Source organism: Coregonus clupeaformis, chromosome 1 (genome assembly GCF_020615455.1).
Source record: "Coregonus clupeaformis isolate EN_2021a chromosome 1, ASM2061545v1, whole genome shotgun sequence".
NCBI lineage: Eukaryota > Metazoa > Chordata > Actinopteri > Salmoniformes > Salmonidae > Coregonus > Coregonus clupeaformis.
Window position 1 is genome coordinate 50,817,107 of NC_059192.1, and position 22,738 is coordinate 50,839,844.

The following is a 22,738-nucleotide window of genomic DNA, read 5'->3' on the forward strand; positions in this document are numbered from 1 at the left end:
TCCTCAGTCAGTGTTTGACACTTGATTCTTGTGGATAGCGTTGGCAGATTGTAGATTAGTGTTACTGGTGATTCTGTGGGTAAAGCAGCAATCCGAGGGGTTCCTCAGCCCAGCAGAGGTTTCATCGCATTGCTCTTCTCTTTCCAGGCTCCAGGCTGTGCACCTTCCTAGAGGACCATAAGGAGGATATCCTGTGTGGTCCCGTGTGGTTGGCCAGTGGTCTGGACCTCTCAGGCTACGCTGGGATGCTTAGCCTCACCAGCCCGAAAATGGTCAAAGGTAACAATATCTGCAAACTTTTACACTGAGTCACATTGAAGAAATCTTACCATGACTGTTTTTGTCCCTCCCAGTTTGTGTCCTCAACTTTTTGCTATGAATCCTCTCCCCCCGTCATACGTATTGTATGTTAGATGTTTACAGTGTAGTTTCTGCTGGTTTGTCCCCCTCCCTGCAGGCATGGCCGGGGGCAAGTACCGCTCGTTCCTGGTGCACATCAAGGCGGTGAGCGACAAGGGCATGGAGGAGAGCCACAGGCCTGTGGTGAGGATGCCCGCAGCCAAGCCGCAGAGCAGCAAGGGCCATTCGCTCTCCACCCTGCTGCAGAGGGCACAGGCCACCAAGGTACAGATGGCAAAGCATTGGAAAACGAATGCAATTTTACATCAAAGCTGTTTATTTCAGGAGTCTTTCTCTGCACACCTGAGGCATTTCTGACTGATTGTGCAGTTGTGTAATGGAGTTGTGTAAGTTGAGTGCATGGATAGCCTTGATTGGAGCTTCCTCCTTTGTCTCCATCTGGTGGGAGATTAGTGCCATTGCCAGGTTCTCAGTGAGAAGTTGGTGTCAAATTGCTTTGATGTGGCTTCCTCATACCAGCAATGTCCCGTTCTTGAAGGAGGACATTTTCTCTCTGTTTACAGTTTATAGCTCTAGAATTTGGTCCTCTCTGGTGTTCCACTGTACTGTTATCTGTTTTTTGAAATGGCTGTCTCCCATTTTAGGAAAAGGCCTCCACTTCCAAAGCAGATTCTCCAGCTCAGTCGAAGAAACCTGACAACCTCCGCGGCTGCGACCTGCTCCAGGAGGTGTCAGTCACAATCAGAAGGTTTAAGAAGACATCCATACCGAAAGAAAGGTTTGGTGCTTTCCTTAGTGCCTTTGTTTCACCGAAACACTGAACTATTGTAGAATCCCAACACCTTAATCATATGCTTTATTTCCTCATCTTGCACTGTATATACCCAGCATGCACTGACTAGCTGGCAAGTGTCTTCACTGACATTTTCAACTTCTCCCTGACCCAGTCTGTAATACCTACATGTTTCAAGCAGACCACCATAGTCCCTGTGCCCAAGAACGCCAATGTAACCTCTAAATGACTATCGCCCCGTAGCACTCACATCTGTACTCATGAAATGCTTTGAAAGGCTGGTTATGGCTCACATCAACACCATCATTGAGACACTCTGGACCCACTCCAATTCACTTACCGCCCCAACAGATCCACAGATGACGCAATCTCTAATGCACTCCACACTGCCCTTTCCCGCTTGGACAGAAGGAACAACTACGTGACAATGCTGTTCATTGACTACAGCTCAGCGTTCAACGCCATAGTGCCCTCTAAGTTCATCACTAAGCTAAGGACCCTGGGACTGACACCTCCCTCTGCAACTGGATCCTAGACTTCCTGACGGACAACATATCTGCCACGCTGACCCTCAACACGGGGTGCTTGCTTAGTCCTCTCCTGTACTCCCTGTTCACTCACAATCAAGTTTGCCGACGACACGACGGTGGTAGGCCTGATCACCGCCGGCGTTGAGACTGCAATGTGGTGCCAGGACAACAACCTCAACAAGACAAATGAGCTGATCATGGACTACAGGAAACGGAGGGCCGAGCACGCCCTCATTCACATCGACGGGGCTGGAGCGGGTCAAGAGCTTCAAGTTCCTCGGTGTAAACATCACAAAGGATCCGAACACCCCAACACAGTCGTGGAGAGGGCACGGCATTCTCTTTCCCCTCAGGAGGCTGAAAAGATGGGCCCTTGGATCCTCAGTCTACCACTGCACCTTTGAGAGCATCTTGACTGGTTGCATCAACGCTTGGTATGGCAACTGCTTGGCTTCTGCTATGGCACTGCTTGTGCGTACGACCAAGTATATCACTGTGGGCCGAGCTCCCTGCCATCCAGGACCTCTATACCAGGCGGTATCAGAGGAAGGCCCTAAAAATTGTCAGACTCCAGCAAGCCAAGTCATGGACTGTTCTCTCTGCTACCGTACGGGAAGGGGTACCGATGCACCAAGGATTGCAACCAACAGGACCCTGAACAGCCTGAAAAGCCATAAGACTGCTAAATAGTTTTCTAAATAGCTGCCTGGACTATCTGCATTGACCCTTTTTTCCACTCACTTTTTTGACTCCTCACATACGCTGCTGCTACTGTTTACTATCTGTCACTTTATTCCTAGTTACACACTGAGTGTACAAAACATTAAGGACACCTTCCCAATATTGAGTTGCACCCTCCCCTTTCGCCCTCAGAACAGCCTCAATTCGTTGGGGCATGGACTCTACAAGGTGTCAAGCATTCCACAGGGATGCTGGGCCATGTTGGCTTCCCATAATGACAAAAAAAAAAGACTAACAAACATAATTGTGTCAAGTTGGCTGGATGTCCTGTGAGTGGTGGACCGTCCTTGATGCACACAGGAAACTGTTGACCGTGAAAAACCCAGCAGTGTTGCAGTTCTTGACACAAACCGGTGTGCCTGGCACCTACTACCTTACCCCGTTCAAAGGCACTTCAATATTTTTTCTTGCCCATTCACCCTCTGAATGGCACACATACACAATCCATGTCTCAAGGCTTACAAATCATTCTTTAACCTGTCTCCTCCCATTCATCTACACTGATTGAAGTGGATTTAACAAGTGACATCAATAAGGGATCATGGCTTTCACCTGGATGCACCTGGTCAGTCTGTCATGGAAAGAGCAGGTGTTCTTAATGTTTTGTACACTCAGTGTATGTACATATCTACCTCAATTACCCCGTACCCCTGCACACCGACTCGGTACTGGTACCCCATATATTGTCAAGTTATTGTTACTCATTGTGTATCTATTATTACTTTTATTACATGTTTTACTTTTCTATTATTTCTCTATTTTATTTCTCTGCATTGTTGGGAAGGGCCCGTAAGTTGGCATTTCACTGTTAGTCCACACCTGTTGTTTACGAAGCATGTGACTAATAACATTTGATATATTATGAGAACTGACATGTTTTGATACTTGTTACACTATAGTAGTAAAAAAAATGTTATGTCATGAGAACTAACTGATCCTTCTGTTTGTCTGTCTACTCCAGAGTCCAGCGCTGTGCCATGCTGCAGTTCCCAGATTTCCATGAGAAGCTGTTGAACGGGCTGTGTAAGCGGGAAGAGGAGGGATCTGGCACAGAGCACTCCCAGAGCCTTATCCTGGACTGCCTCTGCTGGCTGGCTGGAGTCTATTCCAACGGACCCTGCAGGTGGGGCTAAGAGGATGAAAGTGGGATGCAAGAAGGAGATATGATATTCATAGGGATACTGAGATCTCTCTACTCTTTACATGCAGTAATGAAATCATTGGAATTCGACCAAAACAATGGAAATGCCATGGGAGATGGATCCGGAATCTCCTCATTGCCACCACTACATTTAGGCTATTATGTGTGTATTTTACGCTATGTTAGGGTAAACATCAGAGTATAATGCTTGTATGGATGTCAACCCCCAATACAGTTCGTCATCGTCACCAATCAACTACATTACACTTAAAAACTGCATCTCCTCTGTAGCTCAATTGGTAGAGCATGGCGCTTGTAACGCCAGGGTAGTGGGTTCGATCCCCGGGACCACCCATACGTAAAAATGTATGCACACATGACTGTAAGTCGCTTTGGATAAAAGCGTCTGCTAAATTGCATATTATATTATTATATCAACTACCACCACAGATTTCTATATGGCTAGCTATGCTACCAGTTTATACAAACAGGAGTTAGCATTTAGCAGAAAATTTTTCTAATCCCAAAAAAGGACAACTTCTAAATATTATACAGCTAAAGCAATCAATCTGATTTTAGTAACCACATTGTGGGCCTGTTAGAACAATTAAATCATGACGGATTTGACGAATATCCACTTTGTTAGATCAGATTTTTATGACGCCGTCCTTGCGCTATCCCCTTCCATTGTTCCTTTACCACATGTAAATGGCTCTGGGATTTTCACACAATGATATTGAAGTGTGTATTTTAACCTTTTCCTTCCAGCCTGAGAGAAGGAAAGGAGGCTATGCTGACGAAAACAAGGAAACGGCTGACAGACATTGTGCGGGTGTGTTTTTTTGAGGCTGGTCGGAGTATAGCCCACAAATGCGCCCGCTTTCTTGCACTTTGTATTAGGTGAGTTAGGCTTTTCATGAATGTTGTGACATCATTTCGTGACCCATACTCTTGGTGATGCCTGTGTGATGTAGTAGGTGTGCACATTTGGAACTTGTTTTTATGTCGTCAGTAATGGAAAAGGGGAACCCAGTCAGCAGGGCTTTGGCATGGGTCTACTGAAGGCTCTGCTGGACAATATGCCCTACTTGCCTGCAGCAGCAACAGGTGGTAAGTAGAACTGACGTTTTTTCTTGATGTCATGATTTTGTTATCTTTGAGCATGGGTAGAGGTCTTCTGCATTGTCAGCAGAATTGTTTTGCAAGGCATGTGTGTAAGTCTCGCTCTCTCACTCTCAGGGTCGGTGTTCTGGTACTTTGTGCTGCTGAACTATGTGAAGGATGAGGACCTGGCGGGCTGCAGCACGGCCTGTGCCTCTCTGCTCACCGCAGTCTCCCGGCAACTGCAGGACCGCCTCACTCCCCTGGAGGCTTTGCTACAGACCAGGTAGGCCTTTTCACCATATAGTGTCCTTACACACCAATCAGGACCTAAAGAAACCAAAAAGCACTAGGTATAATGTTGTGATTAGAGTACTAAAAGCTAGTTTGTGTTGAATCCAGCTTGTCTCTTTGTGTATTGTAATGCTCTGTACCGTGTCTCTCCTCCCCAGATACGGCCTGTACAGTTCCCCCTTCGACCCAGTGCTGTTTGACCTGGAGGTCAGTGGCTCCTCCTGTAAGAATGCCTTCAACAGCAGCATCGGCGTCCAGTCTGACGAGATTGACCTTTCTGAAATTCTCTCAGGTCTGCACAACACCCACCACATTCCACCTTATTGCTTACACCTATCCTATCCCTTCATCAAGAACTATCAGGGAAATAAACGTTGGTCTGTGCTGTACTCTGGTGTGTGTGACTTAACCTGTGTGTGTGTGCCTCTAGCAGGGAACGGTAAGGTAAGCAGCTGTGCGGCGGCCGAGGGCAGCTTCACGGCCCTCACTGGGCTCCTGGAGGTGGAGCCACTGCACTTTACCTGTATCTCCACCAGCGACGGCACCAGGGTGGAGAGGGACGACGCAAGCGTGTTCACAGGTACCTACCTCACCTCCTTTTTTATAACCAGACCGTTTGTGAAACGGAAACATTTAAACATGGGCATCTTCACGTTTCTTACTCAGGGATTTTGAGTGATACTCCTGACCTTTGCCCTCTCCTCCCAGTGAGCACGTTTGGGGTGACCCCAGCAGTGGGTGGCATGTCGGCGGGCACGGTAGGCGAGGCGTCCACGGCTCTGAGCTCTGCAGCCCAGGTGGCTCTGCAGTCGCTGTCCCACGCCATGGTGTCTGCAGAGCAGCAGCTGCAGGTGCTCCAGGAGAAACAACAGCAGCTGCTCAAACTGCAGCAACAGGTCAGGGACTCTAGCACCTACACCTGTATGCACACCCATACGCTTGCACAAAGGCACAGACATGCAATCATGTACTCACACAGGTGCACGTATACACACACACACGTCTTATCTAAGCCCTCACTTGTCTATACGCGAAGATCCTATGTCAGACTTCACGTATCCTGGTGTTGACTGTTCTATTAGCAGAGTTGTAATCCTGTGTGTGTTCGGAACAGAAGGCCAAGCTGGAGGCAAAGCTGCACCAGACCACCTCAGCAGCAGCTGCGGCCTCCGGCGTGGGGCCCATCCACAACTCTGTGCCTTCCAGCGCCCCCGGCTTCTTCATCCACCCCTCTGATGTCATCCCCCCGACGCCCAAGACCACCCCGCTGTTCATGACGCCTCCGCTCACCCCGCCCAATGAGGCAGTGTCGGCAGCCATCAGTGTGGAGCTGGCCCAGCTCTTTCCCGGCACCATGATGGACCCACCGCCCGTGAACCTGGCCGCTCATAACAAGAACAGCCAGAAGGCCAAGCCGGTCAGTAACATACACAACTCTCAATAGCACAGTAGTTATGTTGTAAGGGCTTTACATGAACACCAAGGGAATTTTGTTACAATTTGTCAAATAATGCAAAATATTTCAAATAAGAAGTTAATATTTTACTATATGTTTTGACTTAAAAGCGTATCTGTGTTTGTTGCAGAACCCCATGGGCAGCGGTCTGGCGTTGGCCATCTCTCAAGCCTCTCACTTCCTCCAGCCTCCTCCGCAGCAGTCCATCATCATTGAGCGCATGCACTCTGGTAAGTACACTTAGCTTTTGTGTCTCTTTACCAGGGTCAACAGTTGTAAATTAAACTCAAGAGGATATATCATGAGTAGTGCCCTAGATAACAAATAGGGATTCATTTGAGATGTAGCCAAGTTGTTTAGGTAAGCTCTTGTGTGTGTAAATATCTCCCCTCTTGTCCCAGGAGCGCGGAGGTTTGTGACGCTGGACTTTGGTCGTCCCGTGCTGCTGACAGACGCTCTGATCCCAACCTGTGGGGACCTGGCCTCTCTGTCCATCGACATCTGGACGCTGGGGGAGGAGGTGGATGGACGCAGGCTTGTAGTGGCCACAGACATCAGCACCCACTCCCTCATCCTGCACGATCTGCTGCCACCCCCTGTCTGCCGCTTCATGAAGGTCAGTGGCATTTGTCCTCGCTCTCCATTTCATAGGTTAGAATAAGTATCTGAACTCTAAGGTCGTCAAAGAAAAATACAATTTGTTATTTTTTTTTGTGAGCATTCTGTGAGGAAATGACTGTGCTTAACAGCAACTATTTCTCCACACCTTAACCTGTCCTCCTGTCAATCACACCCATCTACGCCCAACAGATTACTGTGATTGGGCGTTATGGCAGCACCAACGCCCGGGCCAAGATCCCATTGGGCTTCTACTATGGCCACACCTACATCCTGCCCTGGGAGAGCGAGCTGAAGCTGATGCACGACCCCCTGAGAGGGGAGAGTGAGGCGGCCAGCCAGCCTGACGTGGACCAGCACCTGGCCATGATGGTGGCCCTGCAGGAGGACATCCAGTGCAGGTCAGAGGACGTACTATTCCACTAGTTCGCTCACTGATTGTCTGATTTAGTGAGTCAAGGAGTTGGAAAGGTTTTATGTTACATACTTGACATAGCCACAGTAGTCCAGAATTATTGTCAATGTATACTAAAGCGGTTAACATAAACTGCATACCCAGTTGACTCACCATCTCTCTCTAGGTACAACCTGGCGTGCCACCGGCTGGAGACGTTACTCCAGAACATCGACCTGCCTCCTCTCAACAGTGCCAACAACGCCCAGTACTTCCTGCGAAAGCCCGACAAGGCGGTGGAGGAGGACTCGCGGGTCTTTTCGGCCTACCAGGACTGTATTCAGCTGCAGCTGCAGCTCAACCTGGCTCACCACGCCGTCCAGAGACTCCGCGTGTCCTTGGGGGCCGGGCGCAAGGTCCTGCCTGAACCCTACGACCCCCGGGAGCTCATCCAGAACTCATCCACCGAGCAGCTGAGAACCATCATCCGCTACCTACTGGACACACTGCTCAGCCTGCTGCACTCCAACAACGGTGAGATATCTGAGGTCTGGGAGGGCCACAGGGTCTGTATCAGGGATGGGATCTACTTTTCTGACTCTATCCCATATTCATACATCTTTTGATGTTGGCCTAGCTTCAAACCAATATCATCCTTTACCTGATTGTCCATTGTCCTAACAGCATCCCTAGGGGACATTGGTATTGTCTTTCTTTCTGTATGTGTGTCTGATCTGCTTGGTGAGTCACACCTCCTCAATACATGTATTTTCCCCTTCTTGCATAAGCCTAAAGCATTTTTGGACCTTATAGCCATGTTTGAGCATGAATTATTTAAAGCGATGAGAATGTTTCAAATTCATTCTTACGTCTTTTTAGGAATCAATTAATTTCTCTGCCCTCACTTGCCTTTGAATTGAAAAAGCATACATATTTAATGTTTGCTATCCATATTCTCACAAGCCGTTCTGTATGGTCTCTTTGAAAAAGTTGCTCTTTGATAAAAACTCGCTTTTTAAAGTCGTTCAAAGTTAACCAAAAGCCCACGGCGCTGTTAAGTGTGCTTAACAATTTCCTCCTCTCACCCATCAAATCCCCACTGATGCTCCCTAGCAGCTCGTCATACAGTTTCATGAGTCTCCTCTCGTGAAAGAGAATAGTGAATTACCCACTTGGTGCTGCCTGGCTTTATACCTGCACTGTCTCTGTACCCTCAGTGAATTCCAACAGCAGTGGAATGGAGCCTTTCATTTTCTCTCTGAAGTGAAGAGCTGCTATTTCAAGGGCTGGGGTTTTCTTCTCATATGAAACCCCTTTTCTAGGATAATAACTGTGAATTATTTTTTTTACTGTTGAAGGCTATTTGATTTAGTCAAGTGCATTTTGTCATTAAATGTTTTGGGCCACCACTTGCTTTTTTACCCCTCTGCGATTTCCCTCATTATTTAACATACCCTCTCAGTTTCTTTCCCTGCAATTTTGTTTTTCTCTCCCTCAAGCTTTCCCTGTCTCTCATTTGACCTCCATCTCTCACTCACTCCTTGTTCTTCCCTCTAGGGCACGCAGTCCCGTCCGTTCTGCAGAGCACGTTCCACGCGCAGGCCTGTGAGGAGCTCTTCAAGCACCTTTGTATTAGTGGCACGCCCAAGATCCGTCTGCACGCTGGTCTGCTGCTAGTGCAGCTGTGTGGAGGGGAGCGCTGGTGGGGCCAGTTCCTCTCCAACGTCCTGCAAGAGCTGTACAACTCCGAGCAGCTGCTCATCTTCCCCCAGGACAGGTGGGCTTTATGATACATCTGAGGAACTATCTCTATCCACTAGTGATGCGGGAAAAAAATCGATAGTTACATATCAGGATATTATTTTTGACGATGTATCTTTTTGACAATATCGCAATATTATTTTTGTGCTACTTTGCTGTACCTGCACAAAAACTCCAGTATTTTTCCTTCATAGCTTCTTCTCCATCTGTCTTTAAATAGGGAGCCCGATTTTGTTTTTTCAGCACTTTTATTTCCATGACTGATCAAAACTCGTTTTCTCATGGCTCTCTCTTGTCCGTCTGCAGCAGACATTTGGTGAGCAATATGTTCACAGTGTCGAATCCCAATGCATATAGAATCATAAAAATCGCAATACGTATCGGCACCTAAGTATCGTCATAATATTGTATTGTGAGGTCCCTGGCAATTCCCAGCCCTACAATCCGCTGCACACACACTGACAAACTGTAGCTCCTTGGACACAACACAAACTGACTACTGCCCATTGAAATTGGATTCCATAAAGATAGGGGTTTGTTGTCACATAAAGATACTTATGGGTTTGAATGTATCAGAAGCACCCACCCAGACTTAGCGATTGTGTTTTACCATGTTCCGGAGATTGACCGTGTCCTCTGTGTCCTCCCTCAGAGTCTTTATGCTCCTGTCCTGCATCGGCCAAAGATCCCTGAGCAACAGCGGCGTGCTGGAGGGGCTGCTCAACCTGCTGGACAGCTTGCTGTCCCCCCTACAGCAGCCCCGGGCGGCTACCCAGCGCAGGACTGAAGGTGGGCTAGCCGGAGGGTCCCTGGACTGGGGCTGGCAGCAAGGATGGGGGGCTGGAGGGGTCCCTGGCCCCAGCACCAGCACCGGCCTCCCGGGACCATGGACTCAACCAGCAGCCTATGAGTGTGTGTCTGTGTGTGCGGCAGGTGTGTTGGACGTCCCCATGATCAGCTGGGTGGTGATGCTTGTGTCACGGCTGCTGGACTACGTGGCCAGCGTGGAGGATGAGGCGTCTGCAGGCAAGAAGCACCAGGGAGGGAAGGAGAGGGAGCGCACCTTCACAGGTAGTGTAGTGTAGGCTAGTGCGGTGTAGCTCTCCGATAAGATCTGGTACTGATGATTTATGAGGTCAAGAAATCACAAAAGTGATAATATTTCTTGTTTTGTCTACCATATTTCACCTTTTTTTACTGTTACGCATGTGGCTTTAAAAAAATAATAATTAAGAAACAGCCTTGTATGAGTGATGTTATAGGCTTAGGAGAAACCTTATCCTATTACTCTTGGTTTTGAGTGGCTATAAAATTAAGTTATTACAATATTTCTTCAGTTCTGAGATCCATTAATCATATTAACAGGGTAATGCATATTGATTTGGATCTCAAAACACAAGTCTAACTTGCCTTTTTTCCATCTCTCTCCAATGAACCAAGGTAATCAGTGGAGCTTTATAAATAACAGCCTCCAGTCCTCCAGCTCCAACAGATCAACCAAAGGCAACAGCAGCCTAGACCGCCTGTACTCCCGCAAGATCCGCAAACAGCTGGTGCACCACAAACAGGTAAATGTGTCCAAATCCAACATCCGTTCCATTTTAAAAACGTCAAGGAGTTGTGAATCTCCCCTGTTTTTTCATACCCCATAAATCTGTATTCGTCACAAATATTGGATTTTCCAGTGGGGGATAAAGTTCCCAATTGCCATACTTGAGGAAAAATAAAGATACCTTAATAGAAAATGAGTCAAGTAACAGTGAAAGTCACCCAGTAAAATACTACTTGATCAAAAGTCTAAAAGTATTTGGTTTTAAATATACTTAAATATCAAAAATAAAAGTATAAATAATTTCAAACTCCTTATATTAAGCAATCCAGACGATATTTGGAGAATGTTCCTGTCCTGCTAAGCATTCAAAATGTAATGAGTACTTTTGGGTGTCAGAGAAAATGTATAGAGTAAAAAGTACATTATTTTCTTTAGGAATGTAGTGAAGTAAATGTCAAAAATATAAATAGTTAAGTACAGATACCCCAAAAAAACTATTTAAGTAGTACTTTAAAGTATTTTTTACTTAAGTACTTTACACCACTGAGATTCTCCCTCTTATTAATGGCTTTGCATGACGTCTCTGCATGTAATAGATGGTCTGTGCAGTGTTATATTTATCATGCCCTTTTCATTGTAGCAGTTAAATCTATTGAAGGCAAAACAGAAAGCTTTGGTGGAACAAATTGAGAAGGAGAAGATCCAGAGCAACAAAAGCTCTTCATACAAACTGCTGGTGGAGCAGGCCAAGCTGAAACAGGCCACATCCAAGGTGAGGATTTCAGAAGCTCTGAAAAGGAAAGCTTTCTGTTTTGACTAATCAATCTGGAAATGGAATGACTAAGTATTAAGTAATTCTATTTCTATGCTTTTTCTCATGTTGGGAACACAAGAATATAAAGTCAAATATCCTAGAAACTGCATGTTTTGGGGTCAACTTTCAACAAGTTGCAACAGATCTGCATACACCTATTTAGCATAGCTTGTGAACCAAACACACTTACACAGGTTACAAGTATGCTAGTTTCAATAGAGATAGATTAAACCATGTGTATTAATGGACTTCCACTGCCTGACATTTGCCTCTCCATCTCTCTTTCTCTCCATCTCTCTCTTTGTCTCCCCCCATCTCTCGCTCTGGCAGCACTTTAAGGACCTGATCCGTCTGAGGCGGACAGCTGAGTGGCCCCGCTCCTCCCTGGACACGGAGACCACGGCCGCCAAGGAGCCCCCTGAGGTGGAGCCTCTGCCCTTCACCCTGGCCCATGAGCGCTGCATCTCCGTGGTGCAGAAACTGGCCCTCTTCCTCCTCTCCATGGACTTCACCTGCCACGCAGACCTCCTGCTGTTCGTCTGCAAGGTATGCACAGCCACAACTGAGTTCAGTTGAATAGAGGGCACACTTGCTGCTACTACTACTAATAATAATAATGGCAAAGATGGATTTGGTTGGCTCTAAATAAATGGCTACTTAAATAGATAGATTGTCACACAGTTATGCTGTCACATGTCTGATTTGACTTTGCAGGTCTTGGCCAGGATAACCAATGCCACCAGGCCCACCATCCACCTGTGTGAGGTGGTGTCGGAGCATCAGCTGGAGCGTCTGCTGCTGCTGCTGGTGGGGACAGACTTCAACAGGGGGGACATCTCCTGGGGAGGGGCCTGGGCCCAGTACTCCCTCACCTGCATGCTGCAGGACATCCTGGCAGGTAGGGGGTGCTGCTACAATTCAATTCACTGTTCAATTCTCTCTTCGTTGAGGAACTCTGTTTTCCAGCAAAGGCTGGTATTAAAGAGAACTATAGATTTGGGGAATCCTTGCATTGCTGGCAGTCTCTAGTCGTTTTGGTTTTTCCCAGCACTAACCTTGTCCTGTCCTGTCCCCTCTCCTCAGGGGAGTTGCTGTCCCCAGGGTCCCTGGATGGTATGGGTGAGGAGGCGGTGGGTGAGGAGGCAGGGGCATCGTCGTCCTCAGCAGGGATAGACTCTGATGACTCCCTGGCCCAGCCCACCCCCATCCCCCAGGTGGAGACCATCGACGAGGCCCTGGCTCCGGATATTATCGCAGGTACTCCTGGGACCTCCTCTGTTTTCCAAAGTGCGTTGGTAGGCCCGTCCTTGTCAACATTTTACACATGGACCCCCCTCACTTTATAATTATGGATGCATTTGTGTTAAATTGTTTGTATTTTTTCCCCATTTTAGCTAGCTGCATGTTTACTTTATTTTTTCAGTATAATAAGTTTAATTCTGAATGGACTGTTTGCCTTTTGGAGGGGGAGTTCAAACAGTGTAGCTTCATTGCCTATTAGATATCCAAATGTTTTAAGGGGTAGTGGTTATTTTCCTAAGACTAAGGGTATTTCATTTTTTTATTTGTGCAAAAGCTGCACTACTTCATGGTAGAAATCCTGACTTGAGATTTGGGTACTGAATTCAAACTATCACAAATCTTCATTCCCTAGACATCAAATGATTTACACAAAAGCACATATTTTGTGCACTTATACCAAGTCTGAATTTTGGCCAAAGTTGTCAGATTGTTGATTTATAGTGGGCAAACATCCATTGTTTGGACTCCCTCTCAACTGCAGAAAGAAATGTTTGTAAGCCTTAAAATTGCCTAGTAACTTCCTAAAACAAAGCCTCTGTGTGTTTGCTGGTTTTAGTGTGCTTGCTTGGCAATATTAAAGCTCTTTTCGTTATCCAAAGGTGCTCCATCTCTTTCATCTTTGGAAAAAGATCAAGACTTTGACTTACTACAAGACCTCATGGATGTTGATATTGATCCTTTAGATATTGATTTGGAGAAAGATCCCCTCGCCGCCAAAGTCTTTAAGGTATGTCATTTGCTTGACTCACCTGTGTTTTCTACTCCACTCCTCTCTTCATGCTCTCTTGCATTTCTATTGAGTTCAGTATTAACACAATCAACTCTGGGGCTCATATGGATTCAGGCCAAAAAAACATGTTAGTACATTAACTTAAATGAACCCCACTGATCAATTATGTAGCTATACAAACTTCAAACCATAGTGTTCAACCTCTTCTCATAATCTTCTTAAATAATGATATGTAATAGAAAGTTGTGCAGTCGTATTGAATCCCTCCCCAACACCACCTCCCTCTTAGCCCTGCACCCAATTTCTCAAACTTTCCAATTTGACACTTGAAAGCAATTTTGTGTATGTAGACCCAATCAATCAAATTAGCAAACTTGGGAAAGTTTTTCTCTCTTCACTCTTACTTTTCTTTCAGAAAACTCCACCATTGCATGCAAAAGAATGTAGTGTTAGTGTGCATGTAATATTATACAGGTACCTAGCATCTGAGAAGAATGACTGCATTTGCGTTTCTCTTCTCGCTCTTCCTACAGCCTATTAGCAGCACCTGGTATGACTACTGGGGTGCTGACTATGGTACATACGGTTACAACCCCTACATAGGGGGAGTAGGGATTGCGGTGTCCAAGCCCCCGGTTGCTGCCGAAAAGCCGGGGTCTCAGAGTCTCTCTGTCTCCGTGTCACAAGGTAAGGGCCATCCCAAACTTAGTCTCATACAGGATTCCACACTACTGCTTCTTTGTACTCTAGCATGTTCCATGCATGTAAAGGAATACATTCCACCTTTATAACCCTTACATTTGACATCTCCCTCAGCTCTGGACGCCCGCCTGGAGGTAGGGCTGGAGCAGCAGGCTGAGCTTATGCTCAAGATGATGGCCACGCTGGAGGCCGACTCCATCTTACAGGCGCTCACGTCAACATCCCCCACAGGTATAAACCTACCAAAAAAGTATTTATAGATGTTTGGGAATGTACACTTGAGTCTTGGGAAAATATTTCAAGCCTTGCGAAGCATCAAAGATGGCTGACCCTTGTCCCTTCTCTATGTCCCTCTCTCCCCTCAGTGTCCCAGGCATCCAATGGGACGGATGATTCTCTGCTGCGGGGGCTCCGTGGGGGCTCCGCTCCAGGAAGCAACCTAATGGTACAGCCCTCCTCCATCCCCATGCTGAGTGCCTGCTTCAACAAGCTCTTCTCCATGCTCCAGGTGCACCACGTACAGGTCAGTCACCAACAGACGGTATAGTCCAGGGTCTCTACTACTCCACAAGACTTGAATGACTTGTTGCACATCACTTTGTTTTATACATCCCTCTCCACAGTTTGGTAATGATGTGGCAGTAGAGGTAATGTACCATTCTCAAGAATACGTTGGTTACCCTGGATAAGTGGATTTGTAGATAAAGTACTCACATGTGTTTCTGCCTTAGATGGAGTCTCTGCTGCAGCTGTGGCTGACCCTCAGTCTCAACTCCTGCTCTGGGGGCACTGAGGAGAGTGGATCGGATATTTTCATGTTCAACGCCAGCAGAGTGCCCACCATCCCACTCAACCAAGGTCAGAGGTCACCCTGTGTGTCTCTCCATCCACTCCCTTCTCCGCTTAACTCTCAAACCATTGGATTTCTCTTGTGTGAATCATTCACTGTTTGGCTTTTCACATGGGGAAGTGTACGTGTTTGTATGTTAAACTCCTGTGTTTCCCTGCAGCCTCTATCAACAGTTTCCTGTCAGTGCTAGCCTGGTACCCCAACACCTCCCTGAGGACCTGGTGTCTGGTGCTGCACTCCCTTACCCTCATGACCAACATGCCCTCCAGTGGTAAATCCTATGGTTTCACTCTCAAAACAGTGTCTGACAACTCTGACTGATGTTTCCCATTGAGGATTGTGAAATAGTAAATGCATGTTGAAGATGCAGTGTAACCGAGGCCAAAGGACTTTCAATAGTACTCCTTTTTAATCAAGTGTGTTTTGGTCCTGTGTGTCTGTCAGCAGCCTCCAGCAGTGGGATGGGAGCTCATGAGAGCACAGCCCAGCAGATGGTGTCAGACCCTACGCTGGTGCACGTGCTCGTGCGCTTCCTGTCTGGGAGCAACCCCCATGGCACCAGCCAGCACAGCTCCCAGGTCGGCCCCACCGCCACCCAAGCTATGCAAGAGTTCCTCACCAGACTCCAGGTGCACCTCTCCTCCACCAACCCACAGATGTTCAGCGAGTTCCTTCTCAAACTAATGCACATCCTGTCCACTGAGAGGTAGGTTGTCTACTCTAGAGAATCATCAAAAGCAGCTTTTGTTCCACCCCAGCACTTAAGACACGTAATTCAAATGATAACTAATCATCGTCTTCAATTTATCTGTGTTAGAGCTGGGCTGGAACAAAAGCCATCCTTTTGAATTCATCACAAAACAGTACATTGATTTGTTAGGAAGCACCATCGTCAATGATCGCATCTTTTCTCCTCCGCCCATCCTTCAGAGGTCCGTTCCAGTCAGGCCAGGGTCCTCTGGACGCACAGGTCAAGCTGTTAGAGTTCACCCTGGAGCAGAACTTTGAGGTGGTGTCGGTGAGCACCATCTCCTCTGTCATTGAGTCCATCACCTTCCTGGTGCACCACTACATCACCTGCTCTGACAAGGTGGTGTCCCGCAGTGGCTCCGACAGCGCTGTGGGCGCCCGCGCCTGCTTCGGCGGCCTATTCGCCAACATCATCCGGCCAGGTGACGCCAAGGCAGTGTGCGGTGAGACCACGCGTGACCAACTCATGTTCGACCTGCTCAAGCTGGTCAACGCCCTGGTCCAGCTGCCGCTGTCGGGCGACCGCGAGTTCAGCGGGCGTCTGCCGCCGGCCGGCAGCGGGGCGTCAGACAGCAGCGTGTCGGACGAGGAGAAGGTGTGTGGCAGCAAGGAGGGGGCAGCGGGTGGGGCCACCCCTAACCAGGGCCCTGCGGCCGGAGTGGCTGACCTGGTGCTGGCCAACCAGCAGATCATGAGCCAGATCCTCTCGGCTCTGGGTCAGTGCAACAGCAGCGCCATGGCTATGATCATAGGTAGGCTTCATCCTCACACGTCAACTTTTGAGAACTTTATTTAGAAGGATCCTGGATTAGCAGATAAGATATTCATGTGCTTCTTATTGATAATGCTTTACCTTCCTGTCTTTAGGTGCTAGTGGTCTCCACCTGACCAAGCATGAGAATTTCCATGGAGGACTAGATGCCATCTCTGTAGGAGACGGCCTGTTCACCATCCTCACCACCCTGAGCAAGAGAGCCACCTCAGTGCAGGTGATGCTTCAGCCCATCCTCACCTACATGGCCTGTGGGTACATGGGCAGACAGGTAAGACTGAGTTCAGCCCATGACCAAACGGACATCATCTGTTTAGAGATTTACTTGTTAAGATTAAAGGATTGAGAAAAATATATTTGCTTTAATAGTACTTCAGTTTATTAGATTTATAAATGTTCAACCCATGGATTCTGAAAGTTTTTCAATCACAAGCAGTCTTTGTATTTCTCCCAGGGCTCCCTGTCTACATGCCAGCTGTCTGAGCCTCTGCTCTGGTTCATCCTCCGAGTGCTGGACACCAGCGAGGCACTTAAGGCATTCCACGACATGGGTACACACACACACACACACACACACACACACACACGCACACACACACACACACACACCTACATACACACACACACACACACCTACATACACACACGATTGGGAAATATCCTAGTACTAGTATACTGTACTGTCAATTAGACATAATAGGTTGTTTGTATTTGACCTGTGTGCAGGTGGGGTCCAGCTGATATGTAACAACATGGTGACCAGCACACGGGCCATAGTGAACACAGCACGCAGCATGGTGTCCACCATCATGAAGTTTCTGGACACTGGCCCAGGGAAGGCTGCAGATGGCAGCCTCAAGGCCCGGGTCCTAGCCGCCGAGCCTGACAACGCAGAGGGACTCCACAACTTTGCTCCGCTTGGTATGTGGAGCTTCTCCTTTCGTGTTTAATAGGTTCTGAATGATTGCAAGTTGTCTTTGTGTTTTTCCCTTTGACCGCTATTTGTTGTATAATGGGAATTGTTTCCTATTTGTCCCTCTGCAGGCACCATCACTTCCAGCAGCCCCACGGCCCAGCCGGCTGAGGTCCTCCTCCAGGCCACGCCCCCTCACAGACGGGCGCGCTCGGCTGCCTGGTCCTACATCTTCCTGCCAGAGGAGGCGTGGTGTGACCTCACCATCCACCTTCCTGCCGCTGTTCTGCTCAAAGAGCTGCACATCCAGCCACACCTGGCCTCCCTCGCCAGTGAGTACTGCACCACAGCCCCTCTGGGGGACACTAGTGCAGACTAGATGTCTGAATAGGAGACTGAATTAAATATAAACAGTTCAGAGAAATCTCTTGCAAAGCAATAACCTTACTTGTCTAATTGATAATTTAAGGAAAACCAGCAGGACTGCAGCTCAGGTATCAGCAACAGAGCTGTGCCACTCTGCTTTAGTGCCTTAAGGGCACACTGTCTACTTACCCCTTAAGCACAGATTTCCTCATGACTCACTTATTTCACCCACTCAAATATTAACCTACCGCTGTCGACTGTAGTGCCATTTTAAATATGCAAAACCTCACATGGATTTTTCATGCTTCTATCAAACACAGCACACCATTGTGCCAGACAGTACCAGTTGGAGAAGTTGAACATATTCCACCATCATCTATTATCGCTACCCCTGACAATGTCCCTTTGTCCTCTCCCCAGCCTGCCCCTCCTCAGTCTCGGTTGAGATCAGTGCAGATGGGGTCAACATGCTGCCTCTGTCCACGCCCATCATCACCAGCGGCCTCACCTACATCAAGATCCAACTGGTGAAGGCTGAGGTGGCGTCCGCTGTGTGTCTGAGGCTGCACCGGCCCCGTGACGCCAGCACCCTGGGCCTGTCCCAGATCAAACTGCTTGGCCTCACTGCCTTTGGAAACACGTCCTCAGCCACGGTCAACAACCCCTTCCTGCCCTCTGAGGACCAGGTCTCTAAAACCAGGTACAGACATACTTGCCCTTACAGGAACTTCTGTTAAATGTTACTTGAGCGTAAAAAACAAAAAACACTAGTGCCACAGCAAATCTCTCTACCTGACCTCTGACCTTGCCCTCTTTCTCTCATAGTATTGGCTGGCTACGTCTGCTCCACCACTGTCTGACCCACGTCAGTGACCTGGAGGCCATGATGGCCAGCGCCGCTGCCCCCACCGCCAACCTGCTTCAGACCTGCGCCGCCCTGCTCATGTCCCCCTACTGCGGCATGCACTCACCTAACATCGAAGCCGTGCTGGTCAAGATCGGCCTGCAGTCCACCCGCATCGGCCTCAAGCTCATCGACATCCTGCTGAGGAACTGTGCAGCTTCCGGCACCGACCCTACCAGTATGTAGCCTCCACATGAATAAAACGCTCATTGATCACATGGTAATTTGTGCAATTATACATAAATTAAACACATCTTGTCCTTCAGGTCTGTATGTCACTATCATTTGAGTATCTTATATATGGATATCAATGGCTATTTTGTGATTTCTCTGTCGTTTAGACCTGAACAGTCCCCTGCTCTTTGGAAGGCTCAACGGTCTCTCTTCAGACTCCACCATTGACATCATCTACCAACTGGGAACCACACAAGATCCTGGGACTAAGGACCGGTAAAGACCACTTAACATCTACTGATGTAGTGTTGAGCCTAGTACTGCTGGATCTATGTAATCTGGGTCTGTGAAAGCGGCTCTTGATATGTTAATATTGACCATGTAATCCCTGTCTCTCCCTCCAGGATCCAGGCCCTTCTCCAGTGGGTCCATGACTCGTCGCTGGTGGCGGCCCACAAGAGGAGCGGCCCCTTGGGCTACATGCGCCAGAGCAGCTCCTCATCACGGGAGTATGGCCTCGTCATGCCCTCCCCTTCCCACCTCCACTGTGTGGCAGCCATCTTGTGGCACAGCTACGAGCTGCCCGTGGACTACGACCTCCCAGTGCTGCTCAACAGAGAGCTCTTTGAGTAAGTGTTAAGGGCCTTTCACACCAAGCACGATAACTGGAACGATAAAAAACGGGTGCATTCACACAAAAATCAAGAGTGGAGAACGATAATGAGAGCTATCGTTTGGATCACTTTTAGGTCCTCTGTAGCTCAGCTGGTAGAGCACGGCGCTTGTAACGCCAAGGTAGTGGGTTCGATCCCCGGGACCACCCATACACAAAAAAAAATGTATGCACGCATGACTGTAAGTCGCTTTGGATAAAAGCGTCTGCTAAATGGCATATTATTATTATTATTATTATTATTATTATTATTATTAGAGCGTTTTTGTATTTTTGGTCCCTCCGATAACACATTGACAACCAATACAAAATGTGTTCTATTGAAGCGTTCTTGGTTCTAGGTACAGGAGGCTGCTCGGAGAGAAGGCAGCGTGCACAGTAAGCTTGCCTGAATAATTGGGCATGTGTGAACGTATTGGTGGCCACATTAATTATAGGACGACTTGGGAGTGATGATCCTCGACAAATAGAGCATGAGAAGGCCATATTTTCCGATGGTAGGCCTGTCTTTGTACCTTGCTAATATACCTTTCTGCACCTAGTAAACTTAATAGACCCATTTACTGATCCAAGTGGTTGCATAATCAGGCCTAGGCTGTATGCAGTTATTTTGGCATGAACCATTCAAAGCAGGACGTTTGAGCAGTTATTCAAATCAGTCTACATCACTGCAGTTTACAGCCCTAGACAATAATTGTGTACTCACTTGATAACAATAATACACTCCTCATTGCACTGTGTTGTAGCTTAGGTATAATAATTATATTGTCTAAAAACGTAGGCATAATCAATGTCCGGGACTGCAGAGCGCATCAGCCTGGAGGAACGCACAGACCTGCCATTTCATAATCTGTATTTTTTTCTTGAAAGGTAAAATATTTATAGCCCTACTATTTAGCTATTGTATGGCCTAATATCTAGCTAATATTTAGCTTCTTACTTCGGCTACACATCTCTAGCCTCTCTCTTCCAGCTGTTCCCGTGCGCAATAGGCTAGGCTATGCAAGCCTCCGCTATTCCTCTTCATGTGAAATCGCAGGAAAAGCTATAGGCTACAAAAGCTATAGGACATTTATTTTAGCATCTTTTATACTAGGCCTAAAAACCTTTTTTCGTGGAGAGAAACAGGCTTGCTCTTGCTAAATGTAAAATGGGCCAAAATGAGCTGTTGCACAGGACAAACAGAGATGAGAACACTGAAAAAGATCCAAACAAATTGACAATCATTCGAAAAATGGAAATCACTTGAGCAACGAGGCAAGCAATGTAAAAGATGCGCAGGCAAAACAGTGTTTGTTGAATTGCTACATTTTAAATGAGTTTCTATATTTTTCATGACACGTTCATTGAAGTATTATTTGCAGTTGTCACTATGACAAATCACCCTGAGGTACTGAATGTTCTTGTTATCGCGTTAATAGGCAGCGTGCAGTAGGATACAGTGATCAGTTGATTGACGGGTGTACAGCAGAACGAGAAACGGTCCACTGGTGTGGATGCTCGCCAACGTTTGTAGTTATGTATAATTTATCATTATAGTTATCGCCCTTGGTGTGAATGGCCCTATATCCTGTCAGAAAAAGAAAACAGTTCTGTCCTTTACGCTCCATAGCGCACCAACTGTGATTTTGTGCTCTTTATTTAGTCATCAAAGGCTAAGCAGAGCTCATGCTTTGAGCCATCAGTGTTTGTAGAACATCTCGTTTTTTTGTGGCCTGGGGAGAATAAATCTCCCTGATGTTTCCAAGCTAGATTCATTCTAAAGGTTCTCCCATCCCCCTCTTGGTACTGTATGTCTTACACACATCCTTGCAGACATTTCTACTCTGTACACACAGTTTAAAAAAACAATGCCAACCTTTGGCTCCTTTCATCTCTAAAACTACATATACAGACGAATGAAAAAAGTGAAAAGATTCAGAAGGATTATTATGAAGGTTTTGGATCTGGTGATTTTAGCGGGAACGATGTCAGTCCAGTGAGTGGTGCTTTGTTTGTTTATCTGATTGTCCCCTTCTCTCCTGTAGACTGCTGTACAACTGGTCCATGTCCCTGCCGTGTAACATGGTGCTGAAGAAGGCAGTAGACAGCCTGCTCTGCTCCATGTGCCACATCCACCCCAGCTACTTCTCTCTGCTCATGTCCTGGATGGGCATCGTGGCCCCGCCCACCGCCGCCCAATCTCAGGCCCAGCACCGCCTCTCCATGACGGACGACGGAAAGAAGCAGCACGACCTCAGCAGCGCCAATGCTAACGCCACCACCAGTGCCGCTGCCACCGGCCTCACCGATGACTCCAAGCACGCGCGGCCGCCCATCGCCCTGTCCGAGTCTGAACTGGCCACTCTGGCTGCAGCCTCCCAGTCACCCGGGGCGATAGAACAGCTGCTGGACTCAGGCCTGCCCTCTCTGCTGGTCCGCAGCCTGGCCGGACTCTGCTGTGGCCTCCTGGCTGCCGCTGACCTGCCCCTGCCTGCCACCGCCCAGGCTGAACGACGGCAACACCATCACAACCACCACCCCCACTGCTCCTCCTCCTCTTCTTCATCTTCCTCTCAGAGCAGGGTCCCCCTCTCTGCAGAGCTGGCAGCCCCAGTGCTGCGTTTCCTTACAGAGGTGGGGAACAGTCATGCCATGAAGGACTGGCTTGGTGGGCCGGAAGTGAACTCGCTGTGGACCGCTCTGCTGTTCCTGCTGTGCCACTCCAGCGCTAGCGCAGGGAGAGCCAGTGGTGTCCAGGGGCACACGGGAGCCCACTCTGCTGCCTCCGGTGGTGCGTGCTGCCCCCCTCCTCCACCGCCACCCCTGCCCTCTGGGTCACGCTACTCTCTAGCCTCCTCGGCCCGGGGCAGCGGGCTCACCACCCAGCAGAGGACGGCCATCGAGAACGCCACAGTGGCCTTCTTCCTGCAGTGCATCTCCTGCCACCCCAACAACCAGCGGCTCATGGCACAGGTCTGGTGGAATGCATTGACTACACACATTTCCACTTGACCAACAGTGTCTGTGATGGTTTACTAACATGTGTGTTTATGGTGGTCTCTCCC

General features: G+C 48.0%; 1 protein-coding gene across 20 annotated transcripts in view; it reads left to right on the forward strand.

Moving 5' to 3' along the window:
- LOC121570187 (baculoviral IAP repeat-containing protein 6-like) overlaps positions 1–22,738 on the forward strand; it is a 141,888-nt gene that overhangs the window by 40,810 nt on the left and 78,340 nt on the right. For 6 of the 20 annotated variants that reach the window (XM_045221664.1, XM_045221675.1, XM_045221690.1 and 3 more), the window contains exons 15-53: positions 148–279; positions 458–624; positions 1,005–1,138; positions 3,386–3,547; positions 4,334–4,465; positions 4,578–4,675; positions 4,805–4,952; positions 5,119–5,252; positions 5,391–5,540; positions 5,669–5,856; positions 6,075–6,377; positions 6,547–6,646; positions 6,818–7,032; positions 7,227–7,435; positions 7,616–7,962; positions 8,986–9,205; positions 9,842–10,260; positions 10,630–10,757; positions 11,382–11,513; positions 11,886–12,101; positions 12,270–12,453; positions 12,639–12,842; positions 13,457–13,584; positions 14,121–14,274; positions 14,404–14,520; positions 14,655–14,812; positions 15,021–15,147; positions 15,300–15,410; positions 15,584–15,845; positions 16,070–16,641; positions 16,757–16,932; positions 17,098–17,212; positions 17,388–17,582; positions 17,706–17,906; positions 18,361–18,640; positions 18,766–19,022; positions 19,186–19,294; positions 19,423–19,647; positions 21,719–22,646. In XM_045221664.1, coding sequence (XP_045077599.1) covers positions 148–279; positions 458–624; positions 1,005–1,138; positions 3,386–3,547; positions 4,334–4,465; positions 4,578–4,675; positions 4,805–4,952; positions 5,119–5,252; positions 5,391–5,540; positions 5,669–5,856; positions 6,075–6,377; positions 6,547–6,646; positions 6,818–7,032; positions 7,227–7,435; positions 7,616–7,962; positions 8,986–9,205; positions 9,842–10,260; positions 10,630–10,757; positions 11,382–11,513; positions 11,886–12,101; positions 12,270–12,453; positions 12,639–12,842; positions 13,457–13,584; positions 14,121–14,274; positions 14,404–14,520; positions 14,655–14,812; positions 15,021–15,147; positions 15,300–15,410; positions 15,584–15,845; positions 16,070–16,641; positions 16,757–16,932; positions 17,098–17,212; positions 17,388–17,582; positions 17,706–17,906; positions 18,361–18,640; positions 18,766–19,022; positions 19,186–19,294; positions 19,423–19,647; positions 21,719–22,646 — 8,237 coding nt within the window. The remainder of the gene's footprint in view (positions 1–147; positions 280–457; positions 625–1,004; positions 1,139–3,385; positions 3,548–4,333; positions 4,466–4,577; positions 4,676–4,804; positions 4,953–5,118; positions 5,253–5,390; positions 5,541–5,668; positions 5,857–6,074; positions 6,378–6,546; positions 6,647–6,817; positions 7,033–7,226; positions 7,436–7,615; positions 7,963–8,985; positions 9,206–9,841; positions 10,261–10,629; positions 10,758–11,381; positions 11,514–11,885; positions 12,102–12,269; positions 12,454–12,638; positions 12,843–13,456; positions 13,585–14,120; positions 14,275–14,403; positions 14,521–14,654; positions 14,813–15,020; positions 15,148–15,299; positions 15,411–15,583; positions 15,846–16,069; positions 16,642–16,756; positions 16,933–17,097; positions 17,213–17,387; positions 17,583–17,705; positions 17,907–18,360; positions 18,641–18,765; positions 19,023–19,185; positions 19,295–19,422; positions 19,648–21,718; positions 22,647–22,738) is intronic. The other 14 variants (XM_045221695.1, XM_045221699.1, XM_041881683.2 and 11 more) reach the window with 12 other exon arrangements.